The sequence below is a fragment of the Phodopus roborovskii genome, unplaced genomic scaffold, assembly GCF_943737965.1.
Source record: "Phodopus roborovskii unplaced genomic scaffold, PHOROB, whole genome shotgun sequence".
NCBI classification, from domain to species: Eukaryota; Metazoa; Chordata; class Mammalia; order Rodentia; family Cricetidae; genus Phodopus; species Phodopus roborovskii.
Window position 1 is genome coordinate 49422074 of NW_026126407.1, and position 14424 is coordinate 49436497.

Genomic DNA, 14424 nt, shown 5'->3' on the forward strand with positions numbered 1-14424 from the left:
ATCTGCATGTATCCTGCAGGCTGAAAGAGGGCAGCAAATCTCATTACAGATGGTTGTGAGCTACCATGTGGTTGCTGGGAATTGAACTCAGGTCCTCAGGAAGAGAAGCCAGTGCTCTTAACCTCTGAGCCATCACTCCAGCCCCCAGAACTCATTTTCTGATCAATACTTCCATGGCTCTCCAAAGTGACTCCCCTCTGTCCTCTAAGAATCCATTCTGGCTGTTGTCTGTTTTAATGACTAGCCAGGATCCACCTGAATTTTCAGTCCTTTTGATCTTCAGGCTTTACTTTCTTATGCTTGATATTCTGGTTTCTTGTAGGCTACAACAAAGAAGGCTTCCTGTCAATACAGCATGCAGTAGACAAAGCCATTATGTGGCACCATGCTCCCAATGCAACATCCAACATGTTCAAGAATCTCAATGTACTGCTGCAAAGATTCCCATTTGGGCCCCATGTCCGGGACCCATTCTTAGTGATCCTCCAGAACGAATTCCCTCTATTCCTCATGCTCAGCTTCATTTGTGTTGAGCTCATAGTCATCAATTCCATTTTGCTGGAGAAGGAGAAGAAACTGAAGGTAACTCTATCTACTCAGATGGGAAGTGCAGGGCTATGGGGTGGCTGCTAATAAATGTCTAAAGTGGGACTGAGGCCCAAGCAGGTGGGAGGATTCATCAGCCTCTTAGGTGAATTGGAAATCAGACGTACTTTCATATTTTTATCCTGTTTGCAGTTTAGGGAGCCGCATCTCTTGTTAGCACACATATTCCAACCTAGTAGGTCCACTAGGTTATCACACTGCCACTAACAGGGCAGGTGTTCAGACAATGTCCACACTGAGGGGATTTTTATCCACAATAAACTCATTCCCATTTTGTGGAAAGATGATTGAGAAGTATCTTCTAGAAAAATACAACCTAAGACAGGGCCTTTTCCCTCTGATTTGGTTCCAAAACTGGTTTCACTATTCACTTTTTGTGCTCTTCTACTTACATAACCTCTATTACTTCTTTTCTCACTTTCTCCCTTTAAAAAATACATTGTTTTGCTTAGGATTTTATTTCTCAGACATGGTCACATTCTGTAGCCAATAGTGACCTAGAACCCACTGTGTTATCCATATCCAGGCTGACCATGAATTTATGATCCATTTGCATCAGCCTCCCCACTGAGAGGTACATCTGGCTAAAATCTTTTCACTTTAATTTTTTTCCTCTTTTTAAAATTTATGAATTTATGTTTTCATCTGCATGTACATCAGCATACCAGGAGAGGGCACTGGATCCCATGGGTTAGTTAGAGATGGTTGTGAGTCACAATATAGGTGCTGGGAATTGACAGAGATGATGTGACCCACCATGTGGTGCTGGGAATTGAACTCAGGAAGTCTGGAAGAGCAGCCAGTGCTTTTACCACTGAGCCATCTCTCCAGCCCCAATTTTCTTCTCTTTTTTTCTTGATTCTTATGATTGTATTAAAATCTTTTGAGGTTTTTCTTGGCCTCATTGATGACATCTGTGGCTAGAGAGCTGTTTTCCCTGAACTGCTTTGTCTTGTGCAGTCAGTTGGAAAAGGCAGACTGACTGGGGTACTTCTTGAGGCTGCCTATGTGATGGATGACAGTGGGACAATGGCTGACAGGTAGATGCTCTATCCAACTTTATACTCACTGGAAAAACCCCAGGAAACTAGGAGCTTCTGGAATGTGGCTAGGATACCCATTTAGTTTCCACTTGTGTGATGAAATTGGACCTTCCCTATTTTTTACTTCAACAACCAATGTATAGACACTGGTAGGCATAAAAAATGTCTACACTTTGGTCTTGTTTTATTCTTTATACTCGAATCTTCTTTTCAGATGAACTTAACACTGTAGAAGTTAGGCTTGAAGACACATGATAAATATGCTGTTGGTTTATTCATTTACTGAATGTCTCCTGTAAGTAAATGGCTCTGAGAATAAAGTCCAAACTTTTCTTTTTTGAGACAAGGTCTCAATATATAACCCCCTAACTGGCCTGGCACATGCTCTGTAAACAAGACTGGCATTGTGTTTCTGACAGATTTTGTTGCCTCTGTCTCCCAAATGCTGGAATTATAGTCATAGACTACTATACTCTGCTTTAAAGTCTAAACTCCTTATGTGTCCTACTTTTAAACTCACCTAGCAGTTGTTTTTAATGTCAGTTTATACAGTGCCTACTCCACCATAGTTAAACCACATACCACTCCCTGTTTAATTCTCTTGCCTTCTAGCTGCATCAGTCTCCATCAGCCCTAGTAGCTGCCTCTCCACGGTCCACATAACCTGTCATCCTAACCTGCTGAGTTTCAGTAACAGCCTCTCAGATTCTACCTAAGACAAATAGACTCTAACACTTGGTTCTTTCCCTTTTTCTAGGAATATATGTGTATGATGGGATTGGAGAGCTGGCTGCATTGGGTTGCTTGGTTCATTACGTTCTTCATTTCTGTGTTAATTGCTGTTTCTGTTATGACCATTCTTTTTTGTACCAAGGTATGCTCTGTTCTTTAAAATATGGTGAGCTATGAATAGATAGGAAAGAACCTGGTATAGGTGATACAGTTATTGATAACCATTTGGGAAAACTCTGATGAATATCCAGTGGTATTTGTTGAAATTCTGGGGAATTGAGCATTCTTCCTCCTCCCTCCTCATTTTTTTCTGTTTCTTTTTGAGGCAGAGGCTCGTTATGGAGCCCTGGCTGGCCTAGAATTCCCTATGTAGACCAGTCTGACCTTGAATTTGTGTTAATTCTCAACCTTACCCCTAAAGTAATGGGATTCCACTCTTGTACTATTATACATAATGTAGTATTTAGGAACTTAAGGATCACAAAATGCATTTTTATAAACTTTAAAAGATAAATTTCATACTGTAAAATAGTTGAAAATAGTTACTATAATACATTATTTTATTTCCTTGTTATCATGTATTTCTTTTATGCTGCCAATGGAGTTTGATACTAACATTTGCCTCCTTTCATTTAATAACCCACTATTTGGATAAATAATAACTTACCTTCTAAATTGTTAATGTTATGTCAGTGTGGTGAAAGGAAGGAAGAAAATCCAGACTAAATAGGAAAATATTTCAAACAAAGGAAATAACCAGAAAGCATTAAAACAGAAGATACAAGGTAACAAAAGGAATACCAAATACATGTCATAGTGACCAATGTATTGAACTTATGCTGGGGATGTAGCTCAATGGTAGAACACGTACTATTCTCCCAGAGGACCTGGGTTCAATTCCCAGCACCCACATGGTAGCTCATAACTCCAGTTCCAAGGGATCTGACACCCTCACACTAATACAAATGTAGGCAAAACCTGACTGCACATGAAATAAAAATAAAAAGAAATTATAAAAAATATATGTGTAATTCTAAATTAAGAATATTTTCTATAGTGTTTTATGGGTACTTAATACTTTCTTCACATCTGTGGTTGTTTTCTAGGTAAACAATGTGGCTGTGTTCAGGAACAGTAACCCTAGCTTGATATTTATTTTTCTAATGTGTTTTGCCACTGCCACAATTTTCTTTGCATTCATGATGAGCACATTCTTTCAAAGAGGTGAGTACTGATGTCATTTTCTGTTGGGGATGTTAATGATTATTTTCTGAAAGCATTGTCATTCCTGTTACTTGGAGCATTTACTATTATTCCTCCACAGCTAAGTTTTCAGTTTCGTAGTTACTTCAGCAATGGGAGAATTCTACTCTCTAGTAAAGCCTTGTTAAAATACATGAAATACATACATTTTTGTTACATTTAATTTCTTAAAATAATTCCAAGTCAAGGTAGATAATAAGTGTCAGTTTATTTATTTTTACTTTTACCTGTGTGTCTCTCAGTTGGTATGTCATGCATGTGCTAGTGCTCCAGCCAGAAGAGACCCTTGGATCTTCTGAAGCTGAAGTTACAGGCAATTGTGAGCCATGTGACTTGGGTGCTGGGAACCAAACTCAGGTCTTCTGGAAGAACAGCATGCACTCTTGACTCCTGGGCCCTCTCTCCAGCCCCAATAAGTCTCAGTTTAGAAGAAAACAGAAGGGTAAGGCATTTCAGGCAGAAAATCCTCCAGATCATGAGTGTGAAGTTGGGGCACAATAATAAAATGGCTTCTATGATACCACAAAGGACTTCCTGAGAATTTGGTCCTGTTGGAGGTCTTACATCTAAAATATTTATACATTAATTGATGAATCATAGAGGATAGAAATGATAGGAGCTAGAGTCAAATCTAAGTGCAGGAGAATTGGAGTTACCCTATAAAAGTAAAAACATTAAGAGAAAACAAGCTCAGCAGTTGCCCCAAAAAGACAGTATTTACAAGAACCAGGAGAGAGAAATGTATTATATCAAATAACATGCTCTAATATGTGATTCCTGGAAAACTGCTGACTTTGCCAAGACAGAGAAGGACTCAAATTTAGAATTCCGCCTCCCCTCCATAGTTTTATAGAAAACACAGAGTGGTACTAGTCAAATCAGGGAGCTTAGAAAGAATATGAGCATGGAAGGGTGCCTGCAATTAAGGTTTAAGAGCGCTCAAGGTTGCCAGGTGGTGATTGTTCACACCTTTAACCCAGCACTCAGGATGCAGAGGCAGGTGAATCTCTGTGATTTCGAGGCCAGCCTGATCTATAGAGCTAATTCCAGGACAGCCAGGGCTAACACAGAAACCTCTCAAAAAATAAAAAATAAAAAAGAGTGCTCAAGGGTAAGACCTCAAAAGTTAAACTTTGGTCAAGTACAATAAATAAGCAGACATTTAGAAATAAAAGATGAACAATGAATTTGGAAATACAAATCGTAACCAGAAGGAAGCAATACCAGGGGCAAGGGACAAATGAAAGCAAAAATAAATCATGTACTGAATCAAGTGCTTTTGATAAGTGCTTTTTAACAAACGATGCTGGAACAACTGGAAATCTATCTTCAAAAGAATTCACATGGAGATCTTCATCACATCATATCCAAAAATCGACTCAAATTGGACTATAAATCTGGATGTAAGTGATATGCCATATTAGAAGAAAATACAGGGGGCTGGGGAAATAGTTCAGTGAAGTGCTTGCCATGCAAGCATAAGGATTGAGTTCAACTCCTCAGGACCTACATGACAGATGTTGGGTACAATACAATCCTATCCTGACTCTGAGGAAGTGGAGACAGAGGGGTCACTGTACTTTAGGTTCACTGAGAGACCCTTAGCAAAGAAAACCAAAAAAGAATGATTACCTTAGATACCCAGTGTCAACTCTGATCTCCACGTGCATATGCATATAAATCCACATGCACACATACATGCACGAAAAAATAAAAAAGAGGACATGAAGCCAGCCAAGAGGGGCATGTGCTGATGGTTTCCCAGTGGGAACTGAGTGGATGAAGTCAGTGGTGGATATAATCAAAATACATTAAATATAAGTATGGAATTTTCAAAGATTAAATAGAATTTTTTTGGGGGGGTTGGTTTTTCGAGACAGGGTCTCTCTGTGTATGTAGCTTTGGAATCTGTCCTGGAACTTGCTCTGTAGACCAGGCTGGCCTCAAACTCACAGAGCTCTGCCTGCCTCTGCCTCTCGAGTGCTGGGTGCACCATCACCACTCGGCTTTTTTTAAAAAAAATATTTATTTATGTTATGTGTATTGATTTGCCTATATGTATGCATGTGCACTATCTGCATGCCTATTTCCTGTGGAGGTCAAACGAGAATGTTAGATCTCCTGGAACTGGAGTTACAGATGGTTGTGAGCCACCATATGAGTGACTGGAATTGAACCCAGGTCCTTTGGAAGAGCAGTCAATGTTCCTAACCACTGAGCCATCTCTCCAGCCCAAATAAAAATATTTCTTTAAAAAATAAGAGAAAATCTATATGGTTTTACATTACATGATAACTTCTTAGGATACCAAAAGTATAACTGGTAAAACAGACAATTCATAGTTGAATTTCAGAAAAATTTAAAACTTTTGTACATTAAAGTTTCCATCAAGAAATTGGTAGTGGCTGGGCAGTCATGGCACATGCCTTTAATCCCATCACTTGGGAGGCAGAGGCAGGACGATCTTTGTGAGTTCAAGGCCATCCTGGTCTACACCATAGCAAGATCCAGAACAGCCAGAGCTACATAATAGATAAACCATGCATCATCAACAATGATAAAAAGAAGTGGTGGCACATGCCTATAATTCCAGTACTTGTGTTGCCGAGACTGTGAGAGCAAGGTAAATTGGAGAGGATGAGTTATCCATCCTCAGAAAAAGCCACCTTGAGAAATTCCCCTAGTCCCCATGTCAATGAATCCAAAGGTCACTTATGCTTAGTCAATCCTGAACAGCCAAGGCATGTACCACCCTGCTTGCGGTTTTTCCTTTATAACCCCCTTGCAATTGAGGCCAGCCACCCTTTTCCTGCAGCTGCTGTGCCAGTTTGCTGGACAGGGTCCCTGCTGAGGCTTGTAACTTAACAATAAACCTTGTGCGTTTGCATCAGTGAGTTGGCTCCTTGGTGATCTTTTGGGGTTTCACGAACTTGGCATTACAGAGACAAGACCATTGCTCTGAATTCAAGGTCAATCTTTGTTACAGAGAACCAGACTAGTGAGTGCAGCATAGCAAACATGTACAGAAAAATAAAGTAAAAATATAATCTGTGTCTTTGGGGAAACATTCTTAAAATTATGAATACTACAAGAAACTTGTATCCAGAATAAATAAAATAACTCATGCAACTCAAAAATAAAAAAAATAATCCTATCTCACACCAAACTCAAAAAAAGGCATCACAATTAAGACTATAGACCAGGAGGCTGGAGAGATGGCTCAGTGAGTTAAGAGCACTCAGTGTTCTTTCAAAAGACCCAGGTTTAATTCTAGTTCCCAGGAATCTGATGCCCTCTTCCATGTTCTGTAGACAGCTATATGTATGTGGTACATACAAGCACACAGAGATACACATACATTTTAAAAATCTTTTTTTTTAAAAGGGGGAGTGCCTGAAGAGATGGTTCAGCAGTTAAGAGCACTTCCTCTTTTTTCTGAAATTATAATCATAACATCATTTTTCCTTTCCTCTCTCTTTATGTATGGCCCCCCTTTTAATTATTGTTACATATATACATATTTCTAAATATATAAAGAAAACCTGATCAATCTGTACAATGTTACTTGTATGTGTATGATTTCAGGGCTAATAATTTGGTATTGAATAAATAACTGGAGAGCTCTTCCCTGGGGAAGAATATTTCTCCCACTCTCAGTATTCCTTACTTGCATGTAATTTATTTTTTCGGGTTGGGATCCCATAAGATTTCCTGCTTCCACGCTAATATGTTTATTGGGTCATCTATGTTTGGATTTTGTTTAGGCAGAGATGTTGGTGAGACTTCCTGGGTACAGCTTTTCTGATATTTTCAGAAGATGCAATATCACAGAAAACTTCCTTATCTTTTTGATCTTAAAGTTTTTCCACCCCCTCCTCCACTGATTCTTGAGTTTTGGTGTTGTAGATGTATCATTTGGGGCCGGCATTACAAGATCACTTGTTCTCTTCTGTAATGGTCTCCATTTTGTTGTTTCCTTTGATGGAGGATGAGACATGTACACATGGATTTAAATATGGGTAGGATGAGACATATACACATGGATTTAAATATGGGTAGGATGAGACATATACACATGGATATATAAATATGGGTAAAAACTTACAATGAAATTAGGGATTATGCTAGTTTAGCAAAATGACAGTTCTTTTCCAAGATCTGTGACTTCACTTGCCCTGGGTTGTTTGTTGCTTTCTGGTACCAGGCATAGTTTCCCTCTTGTTGAATGGGTCTTAAATCCAATGAGAGAGATGTTGGTTATTGCCAAGGTATGTGTGCCATCATTGCACCCTTAGGACTATTGTGTTGTGGTAGGCATTGTTGTAGCTCATAGGCATCATAGCTGTGTAGCTGTGTAGCTGTGTAGCTGTGTAGCAATATGGGTTGCTTTCCTAATTTGGTGTCATCATGTGGCCCTGGCTGATCTGGAACTCACTTTGTAGACCAGAATGGCCTCAACTTTAGAGATCCATTTGCCTCTACCACTGCCTCCCAAGTACTGGAATTAAAGGAGTGTGCCACCACATACAGCTACTTTCATTTTTATTAAAGTGCTGCAAATGTTTTCATCTTTTACTAGTAAGAGTGCAAATATGAAAGGAGGTTGTTTCCCTTCAGAAATGCTGGAACAGTCACAAAGACACTTCCTTTCATGGCAGGGAAACAAGGTTTATATCATAGTAACTTGCATGTTACTGATGAAATGCTTCATCTTTTCCTCTCTGAATCTGCAGCGCATGTAGGAACTGTAATAGGTGGCATCGTCTTCTTCTTGACTTACCTCCCCTACCTGTACATCACTTTCAGCTACCACCAGAGGACCTATATCCAAAAGATAGCCTTTTGCCTCTTCTCAAACGTTGCCATGGCAATAGGAGTCCGATTCATCTCTCTGTTTGAAGCAAAAGGTAAGATTTATCTTTCTCTATTAGGCTACCTACATGCTTTGAACTGAGTAAGGCTGTCCTCCATTTCCAAATACACATAAGTGACATATTTGTTTCATTTAGTGTTTGAGCATTTACATTATAATAGGTACTCTGCGGGATGCTAAAGAGATATATATAATATGCTTCACAAACCTTACAGCATAAGCTGGGTGATGGTGTCATATGTCTTTAATCCCAACACTTGGGAGACAGATCTCTTTGAGGCCGAGTTCCAGGGCAGTCAGGTTTACACAGAAAGCCTGCCTCAAAACCAAAACCAAAACCAAACAAACAAAAAGCCTCCCAGCATAGATATGGATATGGGAAGGGAAACTAAAGCATAGTAAAGAAAGGAAATTGGAGCCAAACAGTTTGGCATGGGCCTGTAGTCCTAGCTACTTGAAAGGCTGAGGCAAGATTACTGGAGCCCAGGAATCCCATCCAGACATCTGGGCAACAGAGTAACTCTGTTTGAAAAAAATGACTAGAAATTATATGTTTACATAGTTCTATAGATATGAAATATATATAACTTTATGATTAGAAGCTCAGAAAACAGTGAATATTACTGTAATGTGTTTTCACATATTTTAGTCTCATTGATTTTAGTGTCTACTCTTTTACAGGTTTGTCTAGAAATAATTAACATTTTGATTTACATATCTGTAAATTCTAGTTGAAGATTAGGTAGCCTCCTTATGTTGGACCCCTGGGTGTCCAGCCCTTCATGAGAGATGTAGACAGCAAAGCAAACTACCAGGGAATGAACAAGAAAACAAAGGGATCCAAGTCTCATATTCTCTTAAAATACTCCCCCAATAACATAAAGACCTTCTGCTAAGCCCACCTCCCCCTAAGCCCCACCTCCCCCTAAGCCCCACCTCCCCTAAGCCCACCTCCCCCTAAGCCCCACCTCCCCTAAGCCCCACCTCCCCCTAAGCCCCACCTCCCTTTAAGCCCCACCTCCCCTAAGCCCCACCTCCCCCTAAGCCCCACCTCCCCCTAAGCCCCACCTCCCCCTAAGCCCCACCTCCCCCTAAGCCCACCTCCCCCTAAGCCCCACCTCCCCCTAAGCCCACCTCCCCCTAAGTCCCACCTCCCCATAAGCCCACCTCCCCCTAAGCCCACCTCCCCCTAAGCCCACCTCCCCCTAAGCCCACCTCCCCCTAAGCCCACCTCCCCCTAAGCCCCACCTCCCCCTAAGCCCACCTCCCCCTAAGCCCCACCTCCCCCTAAGCCCCACCTCCCCCTAAGCCCACCTCCCCATAAGCCCACCTCCCCCTAAGCCCCACCTCCCCCTAAGCCCCACCTCCCCCAAGCCCCACCTCCCCGTAAGCCCCACCTCCCGTAAGCCCCACCTCCCCTAAGCCCCACCTCCCCTAAGCCCCACCTCCCCCTAAGCCCCACCTCCCCCTAAGCCCCACCTCCCCGTAAGCCCCACCTCCCCGTAAGCCCCACCTCCCCGTAAGCCCCACCTCCCCCTAAGCCCCACCTCCCCCTAAGCCCCACCTCCCCCTAAGCCCCACCTCCCCCTAAGCCACATCTTTTGGTTTCTTCCAACTCCTACTAGCATCACCCTTGTGATCAAAACTTTTTAAAATGTTTTTAAAATTTTTTTTTTAATTTAAATATATTTTTAATATTCTTACATATTGATTCCAGTTTCCTCTCCCTCCCACCCTCCCATGCCCCACAACACCCCCTAGTCCCATTTCCCCACCCACTCCACAGGGAGGTGATGCCTTCCAGGCGGGATCAACAAAATCTGTCAAATCATTTGGAGCAGGGACTAATCTGTCAAATCATTTGGAGCAGGGACAGGGCCCTCCCTTCTGTCTCTAGGTTAAGGGGGTATCCCTCCATGGGGAATGTGCTCCCAAAGTCCATTCATGCCCCAGGGATACATCCTGGTGCCATTGTCAGAGGTCACTTAGACTGCCCAGGCCTCCTAAATGAGACCCATGTTCAGGAGATCTGAGTCGGTTCAATGCTGGTTTCCCAGCTATCAGTCTGGGGATTCATGAGCTCCTCCTTGTTCAGGTCAGCTGTCTCTGTGGGTTTCTGTAGCCTTTTCTTTTTTTTTTTTTTCTTTTTTAAAATTTATTTATTTATTTATTTGATATAACCAAGTCCATTTAAATGAAAACAAACATTTATAGACAATATTTGGGAATTTGGGCGTCATTCTTTCCAAACTACTTCCTGCTGGTAAGTAGCGCTGTCATGGGGGATTCTAAGAAGATGCAGAAATCCTGGCTGTAGTCTGTAAGGCTGCTTTGTCCGGCTGTTTGAATGTAGGATCACCTGGTACTCTGTTTCAGGTGGTCTGGCTTGATCAAACCACATTAGTCTGGAAGGAAAACACAGCTTTTCATTTTCTGGAAACAAAAATAGAAATCCTTTTCCCTGACCCCTTTTCTTATCACTCCTCTCTCTCTGCAACTGGATACCAGGAGTTCAGCTCATTGTTTAGCTGTGGGTGTCTGTTTCTGTTTCCAACAGCTACTAGATGAGGGCTCTAGGATGGTGGATAAGTTAGTTATCAATCTCATTATCAGGGAAGGGCATTTAAGGTAGCCTCTCCACTGTTATTCAAATTGTTAGTTGGGGTAATCCTTGCAGGTCTCTGGACATTTCTTTAGAGTCAGTTTTCTCTTCAAACCTACAATGGCTCCGTCTATTATTGTATCTCTTTTAACATATTCTGTTAGTCAGCTTCCCATCACTGTAGCAGATACCTGAGAAGATCAGCATTGAAAGATCCCAGCTGTAATTTGTTTTAAAAGTTTTTAAGGTTTCAGTCTATGGTGTGTTAATCCAGTGTGTGTGTGGGGGGGGCAGATAACAAAATATCAACATTAAATTAAGATATATGAGAAAAGGAAAAGACATGTTGAATAAGAGAAGACACACATGATACTAGCAAGTGGTTTATGTTCAGAATATTTAAAGGACTCACATCATTAGAAATTTGCTCTTGTAATTTAAAACAATGAAACAAAAACACTTGTCACTTTATGGGGAAAGTGATATTCAGAAGGCTAACAAACATGTAAGTGGTGGGAATCAAACCTGGGGCCTCTGGAAAAGCAACCAGTGTTCTTAACTGCTGAGCCATCTCTCCAGCCCCACTACATTTCTTTTTAAATAATACATCAAAAGTGGAGATAAAATGAAACCATAAAAGGGCTGTGAGATGGCTTAGTGGTTAAAGCTGCATACCTTCATGCCTGATGACCAGAGTCTAGTCCTCAGAAACTGTGTTAGAAGAAGAGAGCTGACCTCTTCCACATTGTCTTCTGACCTACACACATGTTCTATGGTACACATGCACATACACACCACATACATACAAATGAATAAATGAATTAAAAACAGAAATAAAAAATTCTCCACTAACTGAGTATTGTGGCATATTCCAATAATTCTAGCCACTAGAGAGGCTAAGGCAGGAGGAATGAGAGCTCATGGTCAGCCTGGAAAACTTAGAGACCTTGTCTATTAAACAGAAAAATTAAAGGACTGGGAATACAGTTTGGTGGCACAGTACCTGCTAATAGTATCAGGTCCAGTCCCTAGTACTATTACAATACATACTTTAAAAATCTGTGATGGTTAGTATTGGTTACAAACTTAATTGGAGCTGGCATCAACTAAGCAATATGTCTTTGGCTATATTTGTGAGGGTGTTTTCTCTGAGGATTAGCTGCAGGAGGTAGGACCTCTAATCCAGGGTGGGAAGCACACTCTAGCAGTGGCCCAAGTTTAAAGATATTTGAGGGACAATTGGTGCCTTCCCACCTGTTAGTAAGTGAATTGTTGCTGCTGCTGCCATCCTTTACTAACACAAGAACCCAACTTCATTGCTTTTCCATTGTGGTAATGAAGACCAGCACTCCAGGAATCCCCCAGGTCCTTATCTCTAGATAGGACTGCTGAGTGTTGTGGAACGAGCAGACTTCCCAACATGCAGACAGCACTGTCCTCCTCCCTTGTCACAGGCACAGGCATCCAATGGAGGAACATAGGCAGTGTCCGAGGAGACTTTAGCTTTGTTCAGGTGCTGGTGCTGCTCCTGTTGGACTCACTCATGTACTGTCTGATAGGCTTTTCGGTGGACTCTATCTTCTCAGGAAAGTTTGGAATACCTAAGTTTTGGTACTTCCTTGCCAAGGTAAGTTCTGATTCTGTTTTAGAGACAGATATTAAAATTTTTATATTTGTCATCTGTGTTCCTCTGTCTCCCAATGATGTACTAATTGAGATCCCAAACACCAGTAAGTCTTAACCGTGGATTCACCTGCTAACTATCAGCCTGACGCTGCCTGTGGAGTCTTAGCTTCTCTGTACTTGCCGCACAGCTGATGCAGTGGACTTGAACATGAGACAGGGAGGATAGCTTCATGCAGTGTACCTGGCAGTGTCTTCAGATTTGAATATATGCCTGTTGAATACCAGGCTCTGCATTATCCCACAGAACTCCCTCCCCAACATGCTAGAGTTCTCAACACCCTTTCTCAGTTGAGCTGCATTGGTAGAGGGTCCTTTGAGATCTCTATGACCACAGGAGGATGCCAATAGTTGTGTCACAATTCCAGAAATTCACAGATGAAATTTTCCTTACAAATATGAGCCTTTTTGTGCTTAACTAAACTCTCACAGTGGTCTGTGGTGGTCTGCCCAGGGGCTGGGACATCTGCCTTCCTTCTTGGGTTATGAAGAAACAAATACATTGTAACACCAGCATCCCCATCCAGGTCTCACCACCTCTGTCCCTCCACCCCACCCCCAGGGATCATGGCTGATGGTAAGGCAGCTTTCCAAGGACAGTCAGAACCTGGTCATAAGGCCACTTCCTTAGATCCTCTTTTAGTGCTGGGGATTATAGGCTGAAATGCCACTGACCTGTAATGCATCCATCAGTGAGCTGATAACTTCTCCAGGTGCCATTAAATAATTGATTCAACAACTAACTCTCTGTGGGGCAGATGTCTAATTTGCCAAAATTTATCTTCCATAAGAGAAAAACCACATAAGTGGTTAGTGTATAAGTTGACTTTTCCTGCAGTGCCTGCCTTGTCTCAAGAAGCCTGTTCCAGTAGTACTGCCACTTCTAGACATTGGGGATCCTGAGAAACCTTCAAGAAGAGAGTTCATGCAGGATGGGCCAACTGATCAAATGAAAGCAATCGAAATCCAACATTTGTATAAGGTATTAGCTTCAAACCTCCTTAGAGGGACTTGAGAAGCAACTCTTTTAAGTTTGTGTTTTATTCTAACAGTGCTTACAGGAATCTTTGGCATCAAGAGTTGTAATTCCCTATGTGATCCTACTCTCAAACATTAGAAACATGGTTTAAAATGCCCTGTTTGCCATCATGAAGTTAAATGGGAAGAGTGTTGATCTGTTTGTTTGTTTGTTTGTTTTTGAAACAGTGTCCTCTCAACCTCCGTTGGAGATAAGCCAGAATGCAGCCATTTGATGGATAACATATCCACCAAATCAAAATGTAAACCAGATCTCACTGTTTGCTTCTAGAAATAGAAACAGGCAGTGGTTCTTCTATAGGTGCTTGCAGAGACTTGCTCCAAACAGGGCCCTGTTTACTAAGGGTTTCTGCAACATGGAATAATCTCAGTGTGTACAATACCTACAAAATGTGGTTGTCTGTTTGAACTCTCTGGTCTTCAACTATAAAAGAAAGCAGTGGGACCTTCTCTACTTCCTTGGTATTGTCACCTTAAAACTCTAACTCAGCTGAGTGTGGTGGTACAAGATTTTAATCCAAGCACATAGTAGGCAGAGACACGTAGATCTCTCTACTTTTGGGGTCAGCCTGGTCTACAGAGAG

General features: G+C 41.5%; 1 protein-coding gene across 1 annotated transcript in view; it reads left to right on the plus strand.

The window, feature by feature from the left end:
- Nucleotides 1–14424, plus strand: part of LOC127219568 (ATP-binding cassette sub-family A member 17) — an 87231-nt gene that overhangs the window by 18965 nt on the left and 53842 nt on the right. Inside the window, exons 6-11 of the mRNA XM_051181242.1 lie at nt 323–582; nt 2407–2523; nt 3488–3605; nt 8378–8551; nt 12574–12746; nt 13641–13784. Coding sequence (XP_051037199.1) covers nt 323–582; nt 2407–2523; nt 3488–3605; nt 8378–8551; nt 12574–12746; nt 13641–13784 — 986 coding nt within the window. The remainder of the gene's footprint in view (nt 1–322; nt 583–2406; nt 2524–3487; nt 3606–8377; nt 8552–12573; nt 12747–13640; nt 13785–14424) is intronic.